Consider the following 22,549-nt stretch of genomic DNA (forward strand, 5'->3'; position numbering starts at 1 on the left):
CATCATTGTCAGCTGTAAGAACCGCGTACTCGTCGTACACTGGTTGTAGCTGCCACAGTTTCGTTCACCGATGATTGGGGGGGGGGTAGGTAGCTGCGCATTGCACGCGCCAGCTGGTAAATTGGTGCATAAATCCAGCAGTGTCAGTGGGTTTTCAAGCGAGGGGGTGGAAAAGGAGCTATGCATTGAAGGCAATAGCTTTGATGCGTGAGCGCCATTGAGTGTGCGACTGGGCCATGTATGATGATGTCTGTAGCCATTGATGTGGCCCGTCTCGGGGTATTGAGGTGGCTGGGGGTCCTCATCCAGCGCAGCTGAGTTTGCTGGAAATGGCTTTCATACTTCGCTGCCAAGTCATTGTTTGAACGCCTCGCCTCCAGGGAACGTGTAATCTTGCAAGCCTTGTTCGTAAAAGTACACTTTTGCTTGATACCCGTTTGTTCTCTTGTCAACCCGCAAGCTGAAAACCCTACGATTGTGGGATGAGGGACCGTCGCATGCTGGAAGCTGGTTTCTGGACAATATAACTCTTACCGTACCCCAGTGCGGTATGTGTTACACGTTTGACATACATCGGTGGATCTACTCAGGAGAGACATCTGAAGCTGCAGGTATCGGACTATCACCTACGCTGACGGAAACCGTTGCAAAGGGTGAGTGTGTCCGCTGGTTTGTCCGTCGAACCGGGCAATTTTGTTGCAAGTGCTCCATCACAAGTCGAGGTGATGTCGTCAGTTTTGTGAGAAGAAGTGCATTCCACTTCCACTCACAGCTCACTGATAATGTCACCTCGAATTCTGAATAAACCGTTTTCAACCAGACTGACCGGTGAGCAAACCATCACTATTCATTAGAACCAGCATTAATATTCTTTTCATTTGCAAATGGTGATCCGTTTCGGGTATCGTGGGCTGCTTTCCTACGAACGTGTGAACAAAGACACATACCTATTTCGAAACTACATCAGGAATCCCATTAGCTGCGTGTACTCACAATTTCGATCGATATTATCTATCGTCAGGTATCCCTTATGAAATCGTCCTTTTCACGGTTGATCGACAACCAAGTGATTTGTGTGAATTCAAGGCCTCAATCCAGTTGTATGGAATGCCCCTTTATCGGAGAACTGGAGTGATTCCACTGTCCGTCCAACCGGAAGTTCAAGTGAACCGACTCACGGTAAGCAATCCAACAGCAGCTTGTTTCGAATACGCCCAAGAAATAGTGTTTATGCCTCTAGATAATTCGTGAACCGTCCTTCAGTTTGTATTACCAGACTAGTAATACATCTGGTTTGATGTGATCGGATATTACCTCAATTACAAACTGTCCAGGGAGAAAAAACATAAAATAATGAGCCATTCATTGAAATGTGAAACTTCCTTCTGAGAAGCCTTTACTCGGGAACCCAAGCAATGTGTGACCACGTGATGTGGTTTCCGTTACTGAGGGACGATTGGCGCTATGCCCTGTCTTAGCGAAATCTAATCACACTACTGACCAGCCACCCCAGGGCAAACGGTTATGCGTTCAACCACTGACCGGACGGGCGCAGTTTCTAAACTCTCCGAGTTTCGTCCTATGTGCACCTGATAAGTGCTGATGAGCCCCAACAAGACTGACTTCATTGAAGTTTCTACTGAAAACAACTTTTATTTAACACAAAACCCAGTATGGTTCAAAAAATAAGTCAAACTGGTTGAAGTCGGAGGCCTTTACCTGTCCAATTGTCTCCAGAGATCATAAAAATTAATAGTGAACTGTTGAGGAAGATTGATTAAATTATCTATATTGCTCACAAACTGTAACACATTTTGAACCAATTCACTTGCGTTTGTCTTTACGCAACACTTCCGTCACGCATTCTTTAGGTGTTAGGTGTAAACTAAAGTATGGTCACATGGCCGCTTAGTCATCCTCATTCTGATGAACCTGTTTGAACGGTGTGATAATGATTCTCGCTTCCTTATGCATTGAACTTAATCGTAAGGGAGATGAAGAAAATTCGAATGTGATCAGTTATTTGTTGTCAACTGTGGAAAGTTTAGAATCAAAGCACAGGTCAGTGGGATGAGATGTTATTATCCGATGTTTCGGCTGGCATGGGTAACCGTTTTTGAAAGATTTCTGCAATTCTGGTTACAATGGACAAATGGAGGAACTATAAATACACGAGTGGAAAACAAAATTGATCCAATCAAGTTAAGCTGATATGCTTCAACGAACGGAAAGCAAACAAAAAGCGAAATAAGCCGAGTTGACCACAGTGGGTGTAATTCCCGTGATTCGTTGAGGTGATGACACTTTCCTGGAATTCTGGACACAGGTAGTCCTCAAAACACTGCAACTCACAGGATGGGTTCCCTCGAATAAGGGAGCCCACCTTGGTATAGGCGAGTGAAAGCTTCCATTTCCAATCCATGTTATTAGATGAAGTAGTTCACTTCCTATGTTCCTTGTGAAACTAACTGGGAGTTGAATGGACAACGTGCCACGAGTTAAGCCTGGGTCAGTAATAGTAAATCAGTTCCTTAAACTTGTTGACAAATGAAAGTGAGTAGTATTTGTAACAAGTAACCGTAAAAATATAACACGTTGAGGAATCCACGAGATTACTGCGGCCAGGACTGTCTGTCGGTAGAACATTCGTATGGATCTTTGTGAAGAAATTGGGGGGGGGGGCTAGGAAAACTTTTAGCTCATCTTTGGCTGCGCTGTTTATCTTGACCATCATCAGAATTCATACCTATACACATTTCCTTTTCTGCAGGTGTACGAAGAGGACGTTGGAAGGCTGCAAAAAGTGCATATCTGCTGCAAGACAATAGATAATAACATGAAATGGCCCATCCGCCGTATTTTAATAAGAAAATCAGTGTCATATCAGGCTGTGAGTGACCATGCGAAGTCTGATACTAGGCACGTAGAAGGTGAGCTCCAACATGAAATTGCCCATCCGCCGTATTTTAATAAGAAAACCAGTGTCATATCAGGCTGTGAGTGACCACGCGAATTCTGATACTAGGCACGTAGAAGGTGAGCTCCCTTACACAGTAGTTTTTTCTTGAATAAGTGTAATTGTTTTCTTTTTCTCACGGCTATTTGTGGACACCACTTCCCTCAAGCTCAGTTGCTCGTTGGGTATGTTAAATTGTGAACATTTTATTTCTTGCAAGGGGTTTATGTGTTCGTTTTGTCTTTCTCTATCCCAACTGTCCAGGCAAAATGGAACCCGGCAAAAAATCAACAAAAAGTTCCACTGGCTTTGATTGTGGTGCGGCGCAGTTAGAATTTGACGGTCCTTGCCCAGGACTTCTCGATCATTCCCAAATGGAGAACTACTGGTTCATTGTTGACGGAGAGTGCATGCAATCCACGGGTAATCATGTTGCTGTCTGCGAGATTCCAGCCACCACTGAGGATGGGAGACTTTTGAATAAGCTCACTGGTATGAGACTGCATGGTCTTGAATAGTTTCCACAGTTTTCCCAGTGTACACTAGAAGATGTTCTCACTATGGATTCTTGTATCGGCCACAATACTAACCCGAAGGTTGTCAGATAAATAGTCACTTTGTGGCACAAACCACAAAGCAAGGCACTTGCAATTCAGCTAACCTGATTTGCTCGCCATCAGTCAAAAGGTATCGTTTTACTCCATCATAATGTAGGTAATAGATGAGTAATAAGGGAATAATAATGCTGTCTGTTTTTTTGAGGCCGATTTTTAATTCATTATTTGAAGCGCAAACAGTCGAGGCTAAGTAAAATCATTCAACTCTAGATGCCCGTGGAGTAATGCACTGTTGAATTTCGATATGTAAATGTTTCGGTAGTGTGGTTGAGGATTACACAAAATCACGTGTTGTGAACTCGGTGACCTTGTTTGGATGGACGGGCCAAAGGTTGTTAAGGTCGTCTTTCGGACACACGTCACTGTCGTTAGGGTGAGTATACTTGCTTAAGATATATTGATCCTGTTCATTTCGAACAAAACTATTTATATACCACAGTGACCGGATCCACCAACATTGAGATGAATCTTCATAATGACCCTTCCCTCGAACATTTCGCGTGACCCAAGAAATTTGGAAGGTGTCATCAAGGCGATAGGATGATCCTAGCAAATCACATTACAAGAAACTAGTCTTCTGCTGTTCGTATTCAAATCAGTCGTCCACCTGTCCTGGCGTAATTATTCTGGTGAGTCCACATCGAAGAGGGGAAGCAATAGACTTGAATATGAACGAAGCATATCCAGCAAACCCCACAACAAAAATCAAAAAGCTGTCCAGCGGGTTTCAGGCGTTTGTGGCGCTGCCTGACTGGAAAGCTGCGACAGGTCAATCGATTGTTTCAACCAGGACGGTTACTGGGTCGTGGTTCGATGATGAGTCGTCAGGCACACCAATCATATCGGTCATATCGCCTAGTCAGATGTGTAAATTCAGATGCGTCCAAAGTGCGCTGGTGGAGTAGTGGTAACACATGTTACATGACCGGATTTCAAATCCAAGCCCAACCACTGGATAAGCATTGCTAACGAGCTCGCCCCTTTGGTGCGGACTCACCAGAATAACTACACTTGGACAGGAGGACGACTGTTCAGGTGAGAGTGAAGGTGACCATCGGTACTAAACAAACAACTTTTCGCCAGATCGATCAGCAACTGGACGTTTCATTTCCTACCTGTGAAGAAGAATTGGGCCAAATGGAAAACGTGGTTGGAAATTCAACTCCCTCAAGTCACCGTTTCATTCATTTACTGCCTTTTTCCATCGTTATCAACCTATCGATTCACTATAACACCACCTGGGTCAGGTTCCCATGATTATTTCCACTCCAAAAATTCTGAATGCACTTTAGTCCGTAGTGCGTAAATGTAATCGAGGAGCACTATATAGAAATGGTCGCAAAATCAGTGGTGTGGACATGCCACACAATGAAGTACCAGTATATAAAATCATGCAGGAGTTTTCACAATTCATTCTCAAATTAAAATTTGTTTGCTATAATAAGCGAACACAACAAGATCTGCAACAGGGTACCGAAAATTGTATGTGACCAGATGGGCTGGATTCTGTTTGCAACTAGTTCCATTCCCCATTTCAATAAATATCATTGTGAGTTCGGTATGTTTACCTGGACTGAACGCACATGTATACATTTGGTCAAGTTTGTATTCAGTGTTGATTTCTGGGTAAAAAAAACTGATTACGCACCCCATCAAGGTCAGATTTTGATTAGGGAAATAAATGTTCATATGGGTTCATATGGGTTGTGACACTTTGAGAGTGGGTTCTGAGTCTTCAGAAACGGCTCCAGGTTATTGCAACACCCATTCAAGTTATTTTTGAACTTATAGTTGGCGTCAAAATAAGCTGTGCACGTGCCTGAAGAGATCCTTGGGGCACGTCTGTGCCCGGAAAAGGTATTGGGAATTTCCCCGGAGCTTGCGCCTTTATTTCTTCTTCTTGGGTCCCCAGACTCGTAACTTATCTGTAAGCCACTGCATTTATCATGACTATTTTTAAAAATCTTGTTTTTTGCGTGTGCTTTTTCCTGGTAACTGACATCCAGTTCTGAACGGAATTGTAAGCGCAGCATCCGCGTCAAAATCTCCCAACTCGACGGGATTTAACGGCGAACTAAGTATTTTGGGGGATTGCTTGAGGCTTTAAGCAGGTCGAAGACACCGAGCATATCACGTGTAAGGTGCTCAGGGAAATAAAAGTAAACAATATTTTCAGGACACCTTTTGAAAAGACATTATGACCAGTTTGCTGCCCATATCTTTTCATCCCCAAGAGTCGAAATATGAGATTCTCGTCAAAGCTGGAAACGGAAGCAACAGCGGAAAGAAGAGAAGCATGTACCTCGTTCTTTGTGGCCGGGATAACGATTCAGCTGAGGTAGAATATAGGTCGGGAAAATCCATACAGCCAAATGGAGTGGACAAGTTTGAGGTGAGTATCGAGTTATCAATAGTGGCATTAAGCGCACCATCAGACCTCCACTTTGATTGACCTCAAACTAGTGTCCCGGTGGTTGAAAGGGAATATTTTTGCTCTTTTACCTGCTCCTTCTAGTTAACGTTGATTGGTCTTGGAGAATTACAGACGGTTAAAATTCGTCGGGGTGAAGCTGCTGATTCTACCGACTGGTATTTGGAGTGGATTTCAATCAAAACGAGCAATTCTCGACAAGGGCTTGAGTATCTATTCCCCTGTTACTTTTTCCTATCGCGTGACCGAGAAGATGGGATCATTTCAAAAGAACTAACGCCAGCATCCTCCGATGTCTTTCGACGTTGGAAAGATGGAAAGAATATCAAGGATTGCATTGCATTGCCTGAAGCAGGTGAGCTACTTCATTTGTCCAAGTTATTGCCTGCTGTAAAGTAGATGTCAGGAATGTTTAGAGAGGGATATTCGTTGGTTTCTCTGATGTTACTCTTGTGATTTGCGAGTTTATTAGATTTCCTTTTTGGTGAAATGCACCAAGATATTTTGCTTATCATGCTGGTGGTAGATTTTAACTTTCTACTATTCAGGAACAATAATCTGGTCTACGATATGACTGCTGTTAAGTAACTGAAAGATACATCATGGAGCTTTCTGTCTAACAGGTTCACCCAAAATGCTGCATGCTTCGCTGATGCTGATTCATATTCCTAAAAATGATTGAGAGTGATAGAACTTGGCACCATTTGAAAACTGATCCCGTGCCAAGATTTAACATGAGATGAGAAATCCCCTAGGATTATGGAGAGCTGCAAAAGATATGTATGAGCCTGGTTTCGCAACTTAACGGCAGTCATATCGTAGACGAAATTATTGTTCCTGAATAGTAGAAAGTTAAAATCTACCACCAGCATGATAAGCAAAATATCTTGGTGCATTTCACCAAAAAGGAAATCTAATAAACTCGCAAATCACAAGAGTAACATCAGAGAAACCAACGAATATCCCTCTCTAAACATTCCTGACATCTACTAATTAGCTGTGTGCGAATATAACGCAAATGAGTTAATTTATAACAAGTCACATGCAGTACGATTGACAAACTTCATCAGTGATCCGTTTATCGTCACACAGTCTACACGCACTGTTTTCTCTTCAGTAAAATGTAGATAGCTTAATGTTGGAGCGCTTGTCCCCGCATTGCATAGATTGCGCTCACAAATTTCTAACTGGTTAGACTGAAAAAAGTTATAGGCTCAGTCCATCCATCAACCTGGCTCGAGCTTGTATCCTTTTCCCACTCTTCTATATAACCATATAGTGTGGCATTGTCAAATGCTTTATTCGTGTACACAGGTTGAGGTTTCTTTTGGTGGAAAATCTAAATGTTTAAACCAACAGGTGGGATGGCGACTTATGTCATACGTGTTCGTACCGGAACTGAATTTGGAGCTGGAACAAACGCCCGGGTTTTCATCGAGCTGTTCGGTGAACATGGGTGCACTGGTGCTCTTCAGCTGTCGAACAGTAGAGGTGAAAACGGAAGAAAGAAACGAAATATGTTTGAATCGGGTGGGATGGACAGTTTCACAGTCAGAACAGATCATGTGGGCCCAGTTACTAAGATTCGGTGAGTGCAGTGAGAACAGTGATCACAAAACTAATGTAAACCAACATATTTAAAGTTTGTTTAGGCCAATGGGATCACTTCTTTTGTGACAGTGTGCTTATAAGACTCTTTTTTATAAATGTACCTAAGGTTCGCTCTCGTTTAGATGAACAGGAGCATAAAAGTGGCCTCTAAGGGACATTCAGCTCATCTAAACTGGTGCTCAGGAAATGCTCATGACCACACTTGTTCAATCCATTGTTAGAGATGAGCACTTGTGGCGGAACCAATGAAGTTTGAGGTGACTAGCAAACGCGCGATATCGTGTTTTGTTGTACAGACACTCGCAGCTCACCAACAGGTTCCCTCAGCCACCATCCAGGCAGACTCTGGCTGGCCCGCGCTACTAAATACTATTCTTCCCACGTGTAATTTAACCTTCCAACCGTGAAATATTCCACATGTAAACCATGAATTCTCCGTACTTTCTCAGCTTTACAAAGGGTACCTCTTAGGTTCTCGTGAACCAGCCCAACAAATGTTCTAAAATGCAACTGCTCAAATCTAACGATTGGAAAGGAACTCCCCACAAATTGCGAACCAGCCTCACTTATATTTATGAACATCGTAGATATATAGGCAACACAGCTCTTCAGTTTATCATTTGGCCCTGGTCAGTCACCGTTTCAGCTGATCTCCATGTTGCATAACCACTCTTCCTCGTCCAATTTTTTTTCGAGCAGATATGTGTGTAATTTTATGCAATACTGTGTGGCGCAAGAGCATGACGAGATATTGCGTCAGCCTAGCGCACAGTAAAACCCAGTTGTGTGAAGAAACATTACACTGACCGGGCTGACGAATGATTAGAAACAAACTTAATATTCACGACGTCAAGGGTGACTCTTCTGACGGGAACCGAGCGCGAGTCTTCGTGGATTCTTTGGTGGAACTGGAATGATAAAACTGTGGTAATGAAACTTAATTACACACTTGCAAAACCAAATAGTTAACTGTCCTCCAGAGCGTACAGTGGTGGTCGGTGTGGGGTTTAGTCTTAAAGGAGGCCAGTGTGATGAGCAACCTTGTAGCCTTCTCAAGATGTTCATGGTTTCAGTGTGAAGGCTACTCGCAATATTACGGTTTCGTTTTGATTTCTTTGTGCTGAATGGATGCGTCATTGGGATTCTTCATAAAGGATCCCCGACGAAGCAGTTAATTACACCTCATCTAGAGTATATTCACCCTGTAAGATGTGCTGGATGATCATAAAGTACATTACGTCATCATCATTGTCAGCTGTGATAACCGTGTACTCTTCTTACAGTGGTTGTAGCTGCCGAAGTTTCGTTCACCGATGATTTGGGAGAACAGTCGCTGACTCACCAGAAAGAATCCTTCCTCTGTAGATCCCGTTCCCGCCAATTTTTACAGGTTAAAGAGCTGACTAAAACAGCATGAATAAACGATGGATTTTGAGCCGGAATCCCTTGACCTCAATGGACAGAAGAGTTGCAATTTTCGTGACTTTTAACTCGTGCTTTCAATGCAAGTTATGGTTAAGTTTGGGTCGAAATTCGCGAACACTTGCCGTTGATCCATTAGAACTGAAGCAGAAACTTACTGTCAACGAATGTTGGATTACAATCTAAAACTTTGTTCTGTGTATCCGGGATAATTATTCTGCTCTGTCGTCAACTCAACCGATGCGCATCTGAGACGCTAAAACAAAACTAACTCAATTTCTCAAGGTCGTGGTACTCTGTGTGCTAGAAGGGAGAGCTCTCAAGAGGCACGTGCAAGGGGCACGCGCAAACAACGTACCTCGGTGGGAATTAACGCAATGCACCCGGACGTATGCCTTCCATGGTGGACCGAAATCCATATCTACATGTAAACCTGTGTGACACGAGTGTAAACGCGAGAACCATACAAACGAATAGAATCTTAATTATCGTTCCAACTGTAACATAAATTGGTCTTTGTACAGTAAATATTGTGGAAGTATATCATGAACTAGAGATCCGGTTACTTGCTACTGCCATTCTAATTAGTCTATAACTCAAACGTTCTGATTGTGGGATATATCCACGCGCTTTTGGTGAACTAAAGAAAGTGCATGGCAACATCCTACACTACAACTAGAAACTGCCTCGTCTACCCATTCAAAAGCTAAATTCTAGAGCGAGAGTTTTATCTGATACACAACTGGGCAAGGTCGAGTTCTACAAAATAGACAGCACTCGCCAGACAAAAGTTAAACTGCCATGAAATGCGGGGCCGACAAGCATTCAGCTGCTAAACCTTATCAACACTTTGCTAGATAGTACACATAAAGACCAAATTGATTTTGATCTTCAAGGGCTTTCCTTTCAAACGTTGTCCGGTAAGATGAATGGCAACTTGTAAAATTTGCGACGTAGGTGACGTTGATGTGCGCTGCGTCCACGGATAATGAATGCGCGCATCATAAATTAAAAATGGTAGAGGAAAGACTCATCGAGGTAGATATACTTACTCCCTCGCTATCAAGCAGCAATTCGAAATGATTCCGCAGGTGACGCTCAAAACCGCGAATTACTTATGATTACGTTATGTGCGATGTATATGTTTATTTTCATGATCGAGATAATGAAGCCAACGATGGAAGGTCTTCAAAACATCAGCGTTCAAATACCCTGTGACAAAAATCCTGTCGATCTGGAATATGTGAACGACATCGTTTTTCTCCTCGAAGAGGAGTGGGAATTGCAAATGTTTTTGGCTAAACAGACCAAGGTCAACCTGTCCTTCGTTAAATACCTTGCATCCACAAAGTGTAAGTCATCCTCGTGGATATGCAGTCACTGAACATGTCACTTACAACCCAGGGAGCGGTACTGGAATTTGTGGAGCGTTTTACATATCTTGGAAGTTGTATCATCTCTGAGTGTAGTGTGACAGATGAGGTCAGGTCTTCAAGGTCCAGGTTGCGTTTGCTAATTTGGGACACTTATGGTGTTAGAAAAGTGTGTCCCTAAACCCCAAGAGACGTGTGTATCAAACTACAATGTTGGTTGTTTTGTTGTATGGCTGTGAGACTCGGTCTGTTCGAGGAGCGGAACGGAGACATCTTCGGGTGCTCGACAACCGTTGTCCCATAACCGTAACTGGTGTGGGTTCGTGTCGGTGAATCCATAGCTGGGCAGTCACAAAGTGAATTTTCGGTTGTGCAACGGGGACTTTCATTAAAGAATGTGTCGAGTATAAGAAACGGTGTTTGTTGGATCATATATTCATCGGGCCTAAAAATTGTTTGCCGAAGAAAGTGCTATTTTCTATGCCCAAGTCAATGTGGCGGTGACCAACCCTGGGCCTTGCATAGGGGTATGAAAGATACTCTAAAAATCTGGGTGGTGTCTGTTGGATTCACCTTAGAATATAAGGACCACGCGTTCTCCTCTGTACCTGGTTGTAGACACTGCAAGATATGGCTACCGTTCGATGTCAATGGCGTCTCTGTTGTCGGTTTTTATCCAGTTAGCCTGAATGAGACTGGCAGTGCAGATACCTGGGTGTGATTGTAGTAAGCAAGCACTAAGTCCATTCCAATTCTTCGCAGTAAGGCCTTTAACTAAACAATGTTTGTACGGCATGGGAGCACCAGTACTGAACACTAACGTCGTGCTGTGATGATGATGTGATTTGTATTCCTTAATCATATTATACGTTCACAATATTAATCAGTTTTGTGTATGGCTTACAAAGTCATACGCATAGTCGATTTTTACAGTCTCTGCTCATCATTCCTAGTCCATTATCACCTTCGTGCGTCCAGTTGACGTTACGTTTATCGCGCCTGTCAGAACCAACAATGATGGTAAGTTTAATTAAGCATGGATTTAGAAAACTCCTGTCTGGAGAGCTTGTAATCAAATGGGGCAACGGGAAACATAAACAATGTCCTTCCTAATCAATATTTGTGCATATGTTTTAGCGCTGTTTTGACCCATGTGGTGATTTTACTCCAGAGGGAGATAGAGGTACAGACCGGAGTTTATATTGATGGTGAGTGCCCCACCGGTGTAGATAACTGAGGCAGATGAATGGGATCAGTCGTGTCTTTCTGCGGTCCCTGATATCCAAATGGTGTACAGCAAAATATAATGAAATGGTTCTACCCTCGTCAGAATGGTTTAGTGAACTGACCTTGGTTACGCCTCTTTGCACTACTTACCTACGATAAAACCATCAAGGTGATTCCTGATTGGTCAGCGGGAGAAAAACTTATGTTAAATGGCAATAAGTTGTTTGAAATTCATACCACGAAAATTAGATGCGACCATACTAAGACGGTGGCTATAATAGCCTCATAAAAATAAAACACCGTCCCGACGGCAGCTTTCTTTTTACCTCAGCCATTGGCCAAAAACATCACTGTTTTATTAAAAGAAAAGTGAATTACCCCCAAAAGAATTCTGTTTTGAAAGAATTATTGCGCGGTGGGCCTTTATTGGTGTTCTTTGTGATATAATTAATCCTCACCATAAAAGGCACTTTTTTCCTGCCATTATTCATGCGGAATTATACGGACTTATATATACATATATGTTGGCTTTCATATGAATTTTAATGTGCTTCAAAGGAAAACTTGGCAACTAATGTTTACCCGTTACCCGCCTACTGGTCACAAACTATCACACAAACCACACTGGACGCACCATTTTACTCTACCGTAGGATAGTTTGTCTGGAAAGCCCGGTTTTTTTATCATTTGGTTCAATATCTGGGAACATTTTTCAGTTTACATCACTGGCTGCTATGATTTCACCTTTTTTGTCGTAATTCCATTACAGAATCGGGCACGATTCATCAGGCGCCTCATCCGCTTGGCAGGTTGATCAAGTTGAAGTGGAATCGTCAGAATTGAACCGAATTTGGACGTTTCGGTGCAATCGCTGGCTTCTTCCAGCAGCTAGAGGTCACCACGTTGAGGCGGAATTCGAAACACAGGATGAGCTTACTCGACCTCTACGTCCAAGTGAGTAAACCGGGCCATGATAAGTGCCCGATTGGAAAAAAATAAGCTGCATAACATTATCATATCAAAAAATGAAAAAATGATGCAAGTCCATCAGTAAATGCTATGTGGAAAACACAACGTCGACCGTTTTCAGTGAGGCGAAATTCATCATTCATTCTTGGATGTTTAAGATATCTGACGTCCTTGCAATTTGTCCTGCTTGGCAAAGACTACATACGGCAAGCAACTGGAAGACAGTTTGTAGCTTTCGAAGTCCTGTTTGACAGTAGCAAAAATGTACACCAACACAATTAACATGAGTTCAGCATACATCTTCGTAGTCTGTAATTGAAAACCTCCCCAACTGTCCTCAAGAAGAAGAGTTCTTTAAAGAAAGAAGTGCGTATTCGAAGACTGGGAAAAATATGCAACAATGTGAGCGTTCCTTATATTTTGCTGCTAAATATACATAAGGCTGTCCCATGCCCTAGTTGGGCTGGCACAAAACCCGACAGTTACTTGTTTCGGTTCCCATTCTATCCAACAAAATAACGGTTTGTTCCGAACCGTTTCTATCCAGCAATGACTTTCGAGGTAAAAGCTCACACAACCGAAACGTCTGGTTCTCCGCGTATGACAGCAAATGTATTTCTGCAACTATTTGGTCGGAACGGTGAAGCCTGTGACCCCGTGCATCTCACGAGAAAGGAAGGAGAAGGTTCGCCGTTCAAACCCGGGGCAGTGGACACCTTCCTAATTGAAACGGATCATATTCCGTTACCTCTCCAGAAAATCCGTCTTTGGCATGATGGCCATGGAACTCAACCAAATTGGAATATCAGTCGAGTGGAACTGAAGCTCATTCATCCAGATGATCAAGTAAGATGAATAAGAACTAGCATCGTGAAATTTATGAAAAGTGTAGTTTAGTACTGTCATCTAATTGAAACATCATCTACCATACAGATTACGGTCCTCTACAGCAATCATCTGTTACAGTGTTAACCTCTGTTCGTAGCCGTCGACTTATTGGCTCTAATTTTACAGAAGAATATAGAAGTTCTCAGCAGAAACGACTAGAGCAATGGTTTTGGGTTACCTGTTTGGCACCACTCTGAATTCGAAAACGTCCTACCAGGTGTTGTCGAATCCACGGATAAATCAAAACGGATAAGCGAAACTTTCACTCATTAAGGGAAGTCTCATCTACAACCCATAAGAATCTCGAACCCTTACTTAGGTAAATGGGTGACTAAAAGCGAGAAAAGGACTCGCGTAATTTTAAGCAACTAGGGCTCAGAAACAGCACATTACTTTACTTTGACATCAAGCTCGGGTTCGGGGTCGAATGTCGCCTCATCCCAATAAACGTAATTCAGTACGTTCTTGCTTATGGTCTTGTTGAATTATACCGCATATTCAGTTGATGTTGTGTCCTAGGTCTACATACGGTCTAAAGTCAACTGTAGACTAGGCTTCCCAGAAAAGCATGACCAGTGGAAATCGCGTAAACGTCAATCACATCCAAGAATTCAGTGATCTAGGAAACACATCTGTATTCCTTATTCCTGTGGGAGCAGTGGTGTGTGTTAGATAATTTCGCCAAAGAAGAGGCATCTGCGTGGTAAACACGAAGTAAGAAAACTTTCAAAGTACATTTCAGCGAACTGTCACACGAAGACATTTGTGCTCTGACGCCATCAGCGTTCTTTATTGCATTTTGATGATATAATTTTAAACTAAGTTCAAGTTTGTTAGTTTTGATGCTCTAACATTGTTTCCCACGCAGCTGGAAGCGCGTGATCCAATATTGGTTAGAGTGAACTTCATTTTTGGTAGAGACTGATTGAGGTAAGCCAAATGGAGAGGACAGTTGCTTTAAAAGACCAGTTGCGATATTTTTGAACGGTATTCAATGCACGCAATAAAAACGTTCTTCTTTGAATTGAACACCTTCTCAGTGTGTTAAAAACCTTAGGATTACCATCTTCTAGATAAGGGAAACTGTTCGTCGTATGATCCTACTCTATTCTCCCCTTATGCAAGAAAGCACATACAAGATAAATGGCTAGTAAGCCTGTTAGTTGATAGTGCTCGTCGACTAATTGACGCTCTCACCGCGCAACACTTTGAGCCACAAAGGATCGTTTCCACCCTTTTTATTTACAAGGTGAACGAAACCATGGTGTTTCCATGTGAACATTGGCTTTCAGCCGACGAAGGAGATATGACACTGGAACGCCTACTCTACCCTCTTGCAACAGTGGCTGAAATACAATCAGCCAATGAAGAAATTCAACCAGAGATTACCTTGAGGCAATACGAAATCCATGTGATCACAGGAGACGAGCAGAATGCCGGAACAGACGCTAACGTATACCTTACACTATACGGCGAAAATGGTGATAGCGGAGAACGCAAGTTGGCAGAATCTCAAATACATAGAAATAAATTTGAGGCTGGAAATGTAAGTTACCCGTTCAGATGTACTATGCTTTTCTGTGAATGACATTTCTGTGTTGGCGTGATTCAACTCCAACACTGTGCTTGTGTACTGCATTTTGTCAGGTGACGTCAGTGCTGTTTTCTTCAAAACTGCGGGGTAAATCTACGAAGAAAGGGTGGATCGGTCCAGTCAAATATGGCCGTCATGAATTGGCTTTTTCCGATGCGTGTTGACTCCCTCATTCGCTACTAACTCCAACAAAATCACAGTCAGTATCACGGTGCATATGTGCTCTCACGTAACTTTGTCCACTACAGCATTAGTAGGCACCAGTCTATCGCCTGGAATCCAGACATGCTCGAACATACAGACGGAAGTCGGGCACGTGACCACGAAAGAACTGATTGATTTGGTGTATAAACAGAATACGCAAATCCATGCATCTCGAACGCAAAGCGCGAACGGTATTTGGAATCGTACCAAGGTGGATAATACCCTTACGATGGCGACGAGAGTTTAACCTAGTCGTCTTTGTTCACATTCATGTCACTCTCAGTTGAACAGTCGTCCTCCTTTCCTGGCGCAATTATTCTGGTCTATCCTAAGGGGGGAAGCACCGGACTCGGGTTTGGCTTTTGTAAGAGCTCATCAGCAGTGCATATCCAATGGCTGTGTCGGGATTTGAACCCCGGACACCTGAGATCCGGGGCGAAAGTGTTACCAGTATTTCACCAGCGCGCGTTTGATGCATCTGAATTCTCACGTTTGAAAGGGTGAACGTGTTCACACTTTAGCGATGTGACTGTTATGCCCGACAGGCCATCGATACGACGACTCAGTAACTGTCTTGGTTTGATGATCGATTGGGCCGCTTGTCAGTACCTCCCAGTCAGGTAGCTCCACAGACGCTTGAAATCCGCTGGACAACTTTCCAACCGTGAGAATTCAGATGCGTCCAACGTGCGCTGATGAAATACTGATAACAATTTCGCCTCGCATTTCAGGTGTCCGAAGTTCAAACCCCGGCACGGTCATTGAATATGCACTACTGATGAGCTCTGGTAAGATAGAAGCTCGAGTCCAGTGCTTCCCCCCTTTGGTGTGGATTCAACAGATAATTGCCCCTGGACAACTTTCCAACCGTGAGAATTCAGATGCGTCCAACGTGCGCTGATGAAATACTGATAACACTTTCGCCTCGCATTTCAGGTGTCCGAAGTTCAAACCCCGGCACGGTCATTGAATATGCACTACTGATGAGCTCTGGTAAGATAGAAGCTCGAGTCCAGTGCTTCCCCCCTTTGGTGTGGATTCAACAGAATAATTGCCCCAGGACAGAAGGACGACTGTTCAAATGAGAGTGATGTGAATGTGAACAGTACACATCTTGCACACCCCACTAGTCGTCTTTGGCACCGCTTGGTTGGCCAGAATCAGAAAACTGCTGTGCTGAGTCAGCCATGAATAGCTGTCCAATCTGATTGGCTGTTTAAGAAAAAAGCTGCTGTCTTTCCAGTATTTCCATTTGTCAAAATTATGGTTACGAATCCGAGTGTCAATGCGTTCACAGTGCTATGCAATGCGTTGTACCGCTATGATGGTATTTATTAGATTGTCTTTTACTTCATCACCCAGTACAAGCGCGGTCTACTTTGCCATACTACTTTCTGGTCACTTATTACTAGGTTCGTTGTGGAAGACTATGGGCTTGCACTCGTTCGTTTGTCCTATCACCAGGTTCTGGGGTTCTATAATTCTAGCATCAAAGCGTTTGTCTAGATCCATTCACCGGTTTGCTGACTTAAACTCTAACATTTGCTCTGAATTCGTTCTACTCTGACTTTGTTTGCTTCTACACTTGGTGGATATGAAGTAGGCCAAACTTCCACCGAAACTCTAATTTGTGGACAAATGCGAAAGGATATAGTAACGCCTGAGATCATCCTAACTTCGTCCTAAGGCAGAACGCCAAGCATTTTCCACTTCAGATGCATCCTAGATTGAACATATCATATATGATTGGAAATGATCTTACTTCATTGAGTAAACAATATGCTTGGTGGATCGTTAAAGGTATTCTGTTCAACACATAAACAAACAGAACATTCTCGTTCCCAAAACTGGCGCTCAGGCATCCACAACTCTTACCATGACACGTATTACCATGGTTCCAGGCGTTATTATCCGGAAGTGTGTGTACACCCACCAGCAGTGCAACTCAGAGGTGTAAGAGAACGGAAACCAGCAACAGCTAGGCCCGAGACACTTGCACTTTACCAGCAAGGACTTGCATACCACCATTTTCCTTGCTAGGGTCGGCCAGATGACAATGCACTGTAATTATAGCTATTTTCACATGTCTTTGTTTATGGAAGCACGGAAAATTGCTGAAAACAGTGAAGATACATGTTCCGAAGTCTATGTCTACTAAAGAATGTTACGGGTCAATATTTTTGGCGTGAATAAAACTGACTACCTTTGTCCAGTGAGCGTTTCCTCAATAGATAATTACATCTGAGCGGTTTGATTTTGCAACAGAACTTTGAATGTCTGTCTGAGGTCAGCTGAATGACCTATGATTAAAAGGTTCTTTACGACGGATGGTGTTCGGTGCAATCGTTGTCACATTGCACATGTCAGTTTGCGTGATTTGTTTAGCCAATTATTTAGGCAGGTTGTGTCCAATCCGCCAGTGTGTCATCGCAGCTGCTGCTGAATCGAGATGTGACATAGGCGACAGATAGACAGTCACCAATATTGGTCAACTTGATACCTCAGGCCACCGAGGACAGGGATAATTTCAGCTGACCGGCCATGAGGGTGTACAGTTTATACCACAGCTTATACGGAACGAGCCTCTTGCAAGGATCATGTACGATAATTTGTGTAAGAATACTCCTTTACTTTGGGTTCGCCGTGGAATCTTGAGGGGTTTGCATTCGAACAGTGGTCATCGCCAAGTTTCAAGATGACTGCTACTTTGAGCGGAGTTTAGAGATTTCTTGCTGGTGTAGCGATTTGTTGACTCGGCTCCTTCACACTTCACTGATGAAGAGCTCTGGAACTAAGGACACTGACTATGACATTTTCGTGACAGTTGCTACAACCCGATGTGCTATCTCGATGCCTTTTGATAAAAGTATCTATCTCCCCGCACTCACCACAATATATGAGAAAAACTGAATTGAGATATCGTCAGTATAACGTTTGCACTATTTTGTACCTGCCAGATTACTATATGGTTGTTCTTCCATCCTAGCTAACAACACCTAAGCAAATATAGGCTTTGAAAGACTGAATATAGCTACTTTGTCAATCTGACAATGAGCAGAGTCTTCAAAACCAAGACTAATATTCTCCGCACAGAAATGGAAGCAGACAGAATACTTATCAAATCTTTTGTTCAAGGATGTGATTAAGAGTTAAATACGGCTGAACTCAGTGTTAATTTAGTAAGAGGATACCTGCTAATCACGAATGTCAAGGATGACACCCGGCTTTCGCAAAAAGTTCTGTTGCGCAAATGAATTTACCATTCATTCTGCCGAATTTCGTCTCCAACGGCCTGTGTAGTTTGCAGACCACAGACCACTAAATACATATTCCGCTTAGTTCAGGCGAGATTATGAATCTCGAGAATGTACGGAAGTTGGAAAGCTGATTGCTATATACCACCTGCAGACTGGTGATTGATTAGATGCCTGTTGACATACTCATGGGCTTGGCAATTAACTAGTAAATGTTTCAATACAAGTAGAAGGGAAGTCATTAGTGCGCGGCGATGTGTGCACTCAGAATAAGCGGATAGTTTCACATGAAAATTCGGAATACTATCTTCCCCTCTCGAGCCTCTGCCTATCCTTATATTTTGGGGACAATGATCCGGCATGATTCCATTTTCCTGTGTGTTGTCTCTTGGCCTTCTAAGATCAAACACTAGGAACTATGATTTAGTTGATTATCACAGAATACTTGCCTTTCACCAAGTGGTTTTAATGAACGAAGTCATGTGTGGTATTCGGGATATCAACGGTAAGACATCACTGATCGACACCGATGCTTACCTACCATATGGTATTACGAAAGCTTCTTCCCAATGTAGGGCGGTAAGCACGTGTAAACTCTTAGAAGCCACCCTAATGCTAAGCGGGTTCAGGGGCACTGTGACGTCCTCTTTGTGTTATATATCCAGATCTTGTATTCTTTCATAGCAAGTTGCAGTTGAGCGTGTTGACCAAGCACCACCTGGGAACTTTAGGTAACCCAATCTCGAATCAAGGCTACAGAAATTTGGTATTTTTTCATATCGGCTAGTAAGTGACAGGATGGTCGGCAATGGAGTCGGTTAGTTTATAAGTAGTTAGGTTCTCCAGTCATGTGAGGGAGAATTAACCGGCTGCAGACGGTGAGCGCGAAGGGATCCAACCTCAGGATGGACTTCCTAGATAGGGAGAGCTGTATGGATGGCCACACAACAATAGAAAATATCCGCAATAAAGCGTTGTGAACAGTTATATTCCAAACGACTGCAAAGTCAAAATACATGCACGGTTGTTCCTCACAAAAGTATTGTGTGTTAGTCATCCGTTAGGTTTTTTCATGAACATAATTACGAAACATGCACAGTGTTTGTAAATTTTGAATCTTCTTAAAGGAGATAATCATCCTGACCTGATTGTTTTTTCTCCTGTTTCCCATGATAGACCGATATCTTCCACTGGGATTTAGAGTATCTTGGAAAAATATATAAAGCACGCATTCGGCATGATGGCAGTGGTCCTGGAGCCTCCTGGTTTTTGTCGCGAATAGAGGTACATTTGCGGGGAGCGGAAGTGGTCAGCACAACTCAGGAGGCTCATCAGTCCAAGTCCGAGCCAACTGTATTCTACTGTAACCGATGGCTCTCCACTCAACATGATGATTGTTCCGTCGATCGAATTCTTTACGCGCATGACTACCGTGAAACGGAGTCCTTGACATCGTTGCACACGAGTCCTAATAGGTTATCGGCGGATTATCCGCCCTACTTGTCCGGGACGTTTATCTTTCCAAGGTCGTCTTCAGACGAGGTACGGCAGACGGATCACTCTGTTACGCCCAGTAAGTCGCTACGAAGTGAATTACCAGAACCAAAATTCAATGAAAACAAGCTGTTCTATCGCAACTAACTTTTACTTATCGAACCCCCAATCTTTTAGTTTAAGAAATAATTCTCCTTCAGAACTGCCTTCTTTAAAGGATATTACCGAGCATGGGAACGATTTTTACCATTTAGTTCACTTTAAACAGAGTTCCTTATCAAAATGAACTTATGAACTGCTTTACCAACTTAAAAACAATCATATCACTGGAGCTGATATAAGAATGTTTTTTCTAACTGACCAGGGAACGGCTGCAAGCCCTCCAGTGGGCTGCACATAGCAATGAACAATATATCAAATATCCCTAATTAACCATCTTGCCATGCATATGTAAGAGTAAACTGCTTATTCCTATACCTTATGGGACATTATACCATCTTGTTTGTTCTCGGTTATGTTTGGCTTATGACGAATATATCTGACATTTTTCTGCATATGTGCCCTTAACAGCAGTACCATATCACGTGCGTGTCGTCACCGGATCTATCAAACATGCGGCTACACCCGGACCTGTGTGGATAAAATGCATTGGGAAACACGGCGAGGATATTGGAAAATTCCTACTTTTTAACGAATCAAGAGGGACTGCACTTCGAAAAGGAACAACAGACAAATTTGTGTTTGATGCACCAGCATTGGATGCCCTCTCAGAAATCGAGGCGAGTGTGCTTCTTTGTAGTACACATTGCGTTACCTACAGATTGAGAATTGATTAGTATCACAAGATCTATTTGAACAGCTTGGAGCCATGTAGTGTAATAAGATTAATGACGAAACCCAATTTCTGGTACTCATATTTGTATTTTGAAGACTTTTCCACTCAAGGCTTATGAATAAACACGCTAACAAATGCACCCAAATGCACCCAAATGCACTTAAATGCCATCCATTTATTGCTACTTGGTTGTTGTTAGAATCCGACAGGCGGATATGGCTAAAATATCGTTCTTTACCTGCAGGACTTGCTGAGGGCGTATAAGTGAACCTAGAGTGCCCCGGCTACCTCAATTCGGAATACTATCTTCCCCTCTCGAGCCTCTGCCTATCCTTATATTTTGGGGACAATGATCCGGCATGATTCCATTTTCCTGTGTGTTGTCTCTTGGCCTTCTAAGATCAAACACTAGGAACTATGATTTAGTTGATTATCACAGAATACTTGCCTTTCACCAAGTGGTTTTAATGAACGAAGTCATGTGTGGTATTCGGGATATCAACGGTAAGACATCACTGATCGACACCGATGCTTACCTACCATATGGTATTACGAAAGCTTCTTCCCAATGTAGGGCGGTAAGCACGTGTAAACTCTTAGAAGCCACCCTAATGCTAAGCGGGTTCAGGGGCACTGTGACGTCCTCTTTGTGTTATATATCCAGATCTTGTATTCTTTCATAGCAAGTTGCAGTTGAGCGTGTTGACCAAGCACCACCTGGGAACTTTAGGTAACCCAATCTCGAATCAAGGCTACAGAAATTTGGTATTTTTTCATATCGGCTAGTAAGTGACGGGATGGTCGGCAATGGAGTCGGTTAGTTTATAAGTAGTTAGGTTCTCCAGTCATGTGAGGGAGAATTAACCGGCTGCAGACGGTGAGCGCGAAGGGATCCAACCTCAGGATGGACTTCCTAGATAGGGAGAGCTGTATGGATGGCCACACAACAATAGAAAATATCCGCAATAAAGCGTTGTGAACAGTTATATTCCAAACGACAGCAAAGTCAAAATACATGCACGGTTGTTCCTCACAAAAGTATTGTGTGTTAGTCATCCGTTAGGTTTTTCATGAACATAATTACGAAACATGCACAGTGTTTGTAAATTTTGAATCTTCTTAAAGGAGATAATCATCCTGACCTGATTGTTTTTTCTCCTGTTTCCCATGATAGACCGATATCTTCCACTGGGATTTAGAGTATCTTGGAAAAATATATAAAGCACGCATTCGGCATGATGGCAGTGGTCCTGGAGCCTCCTGGTTTTTGTCGCGAATAGAGGTACATTTGCGGGGAGCGGAAGTGGTCAGCACAACTCAGGAGGCTCATCAGTCCAAGTCCGAGCCAACTGTATTCTACTGTAACCGATGGCTCTCCACTCAACATGATGATTGTTCCGTCGATCGAATTCTTTACGCGCATGACTACCGTGAAACGGAGTCCTTGACATCGTTGCACACGAGTCCTAATAGGTTATCGGCGGATTATCCGCCCTACTTGTCCGGGACGTTTATCTTTCCAAGGTCGTCTTCAGACGAGGTACGGCAGACGGATCACTCTGTTACGCCCAGTAAGTCGCTACGAAGTGAATTACCAGAACCAAAATTCAATGAAAACAAGCTGTTCTATCGCAACTAACTTTTACTTATCGAACCCCCAATCTTTTAGTTTAA

General features: G+C 43.0%; 2 protein-coding genes across 2 annotated transcripts in view; one reads left to right on the forward strand and one right to left on the reverse strand.

The window, feature by feature from the left end:
* The window catches only part of T265_04858 (hypothetical protein), a gene marked incomplete at both ends in the record, with an annotated part of 120,513 nt that overhangs the window by 54,677 nt on the left and 43,287 nt on the right, over nt 1–22,549 (forward strand). Inside the window, 13 exons of the mRNA XM_009169712.1 lie at nt 461–653; nt 1,022–1,179; nt 2,771–2,930; nt 3,221–3,448; nt 5,808–5,965; nt 6,089–6,359; nt 7,364–7,592; nt 12,407–12,591; nt 13,154–13,452; nt 14,744–15,040; nt 19,723–20,119; nt 20,611–20,825; nt 22,050–22,446. Of these exons, the coding sequence (XP_009167976.1) occupies nt 461–653; nt 1,022–1,179; nt 2,771–2,930; nt 3,221–3,448; nt 5,808–5,965; nt 6,089–6,359; nt 7,364–7,592; nt 12,407–12,591; nt 13,154–13,452; nt 14,744–15,040; nt 19,723–20,119; nt 20,611–20,825; nt 22,050–22,446 (3,187 nt within the window). The remainder of the gene's footprint in view (nt 1–460; nt 654–1,021; nt 1,180–2,770; nt 2,931–3,220; nt 3,449–5,807; nt 5,966–6,088; nt 6,360–7,363; nt 7,593–12,406; nt 12,592–13,153; nt 13,453–14,743; nt 15,041–19,722; nt 20,120–20,610; nt 20,826–22,049; nt 22,447–22,549) is intronic.
* T265_04857 (hypothetical protein) overlaps nt 1–22,549 on the reverse strand; it is a gene marked incomplete at both ends in the record, with an annotated part of 99,732 nt that overhangs the window by 29,456 nt on the left and 47,727 nt on the right. The window contains one exon of the mRNA XM_009169711.1: nt 7,398–7,479. Coding sequence (XP_009167975.1) covers nt 7,398–7,479 — 82 coding nt within the window. The remainder of the gene's footprint in view (nt 1–7,397; nt 7,480–22,549) is intronic.

The sequence above is a fragment of the Opisthorchis viverrini genome, assembly GCF_000715545.1.
Source record: "Opisthorchis viverrini unplaced genomic scaffold opera_v5_84, whole genome shotgun sequence".
NCBI lineage: Eukaryota > Metazoa > Platyhelminthes > Trematoda > Opisthorchiida > Opisthorchiidae > Opisthorchis > Opisthorchis viverrini.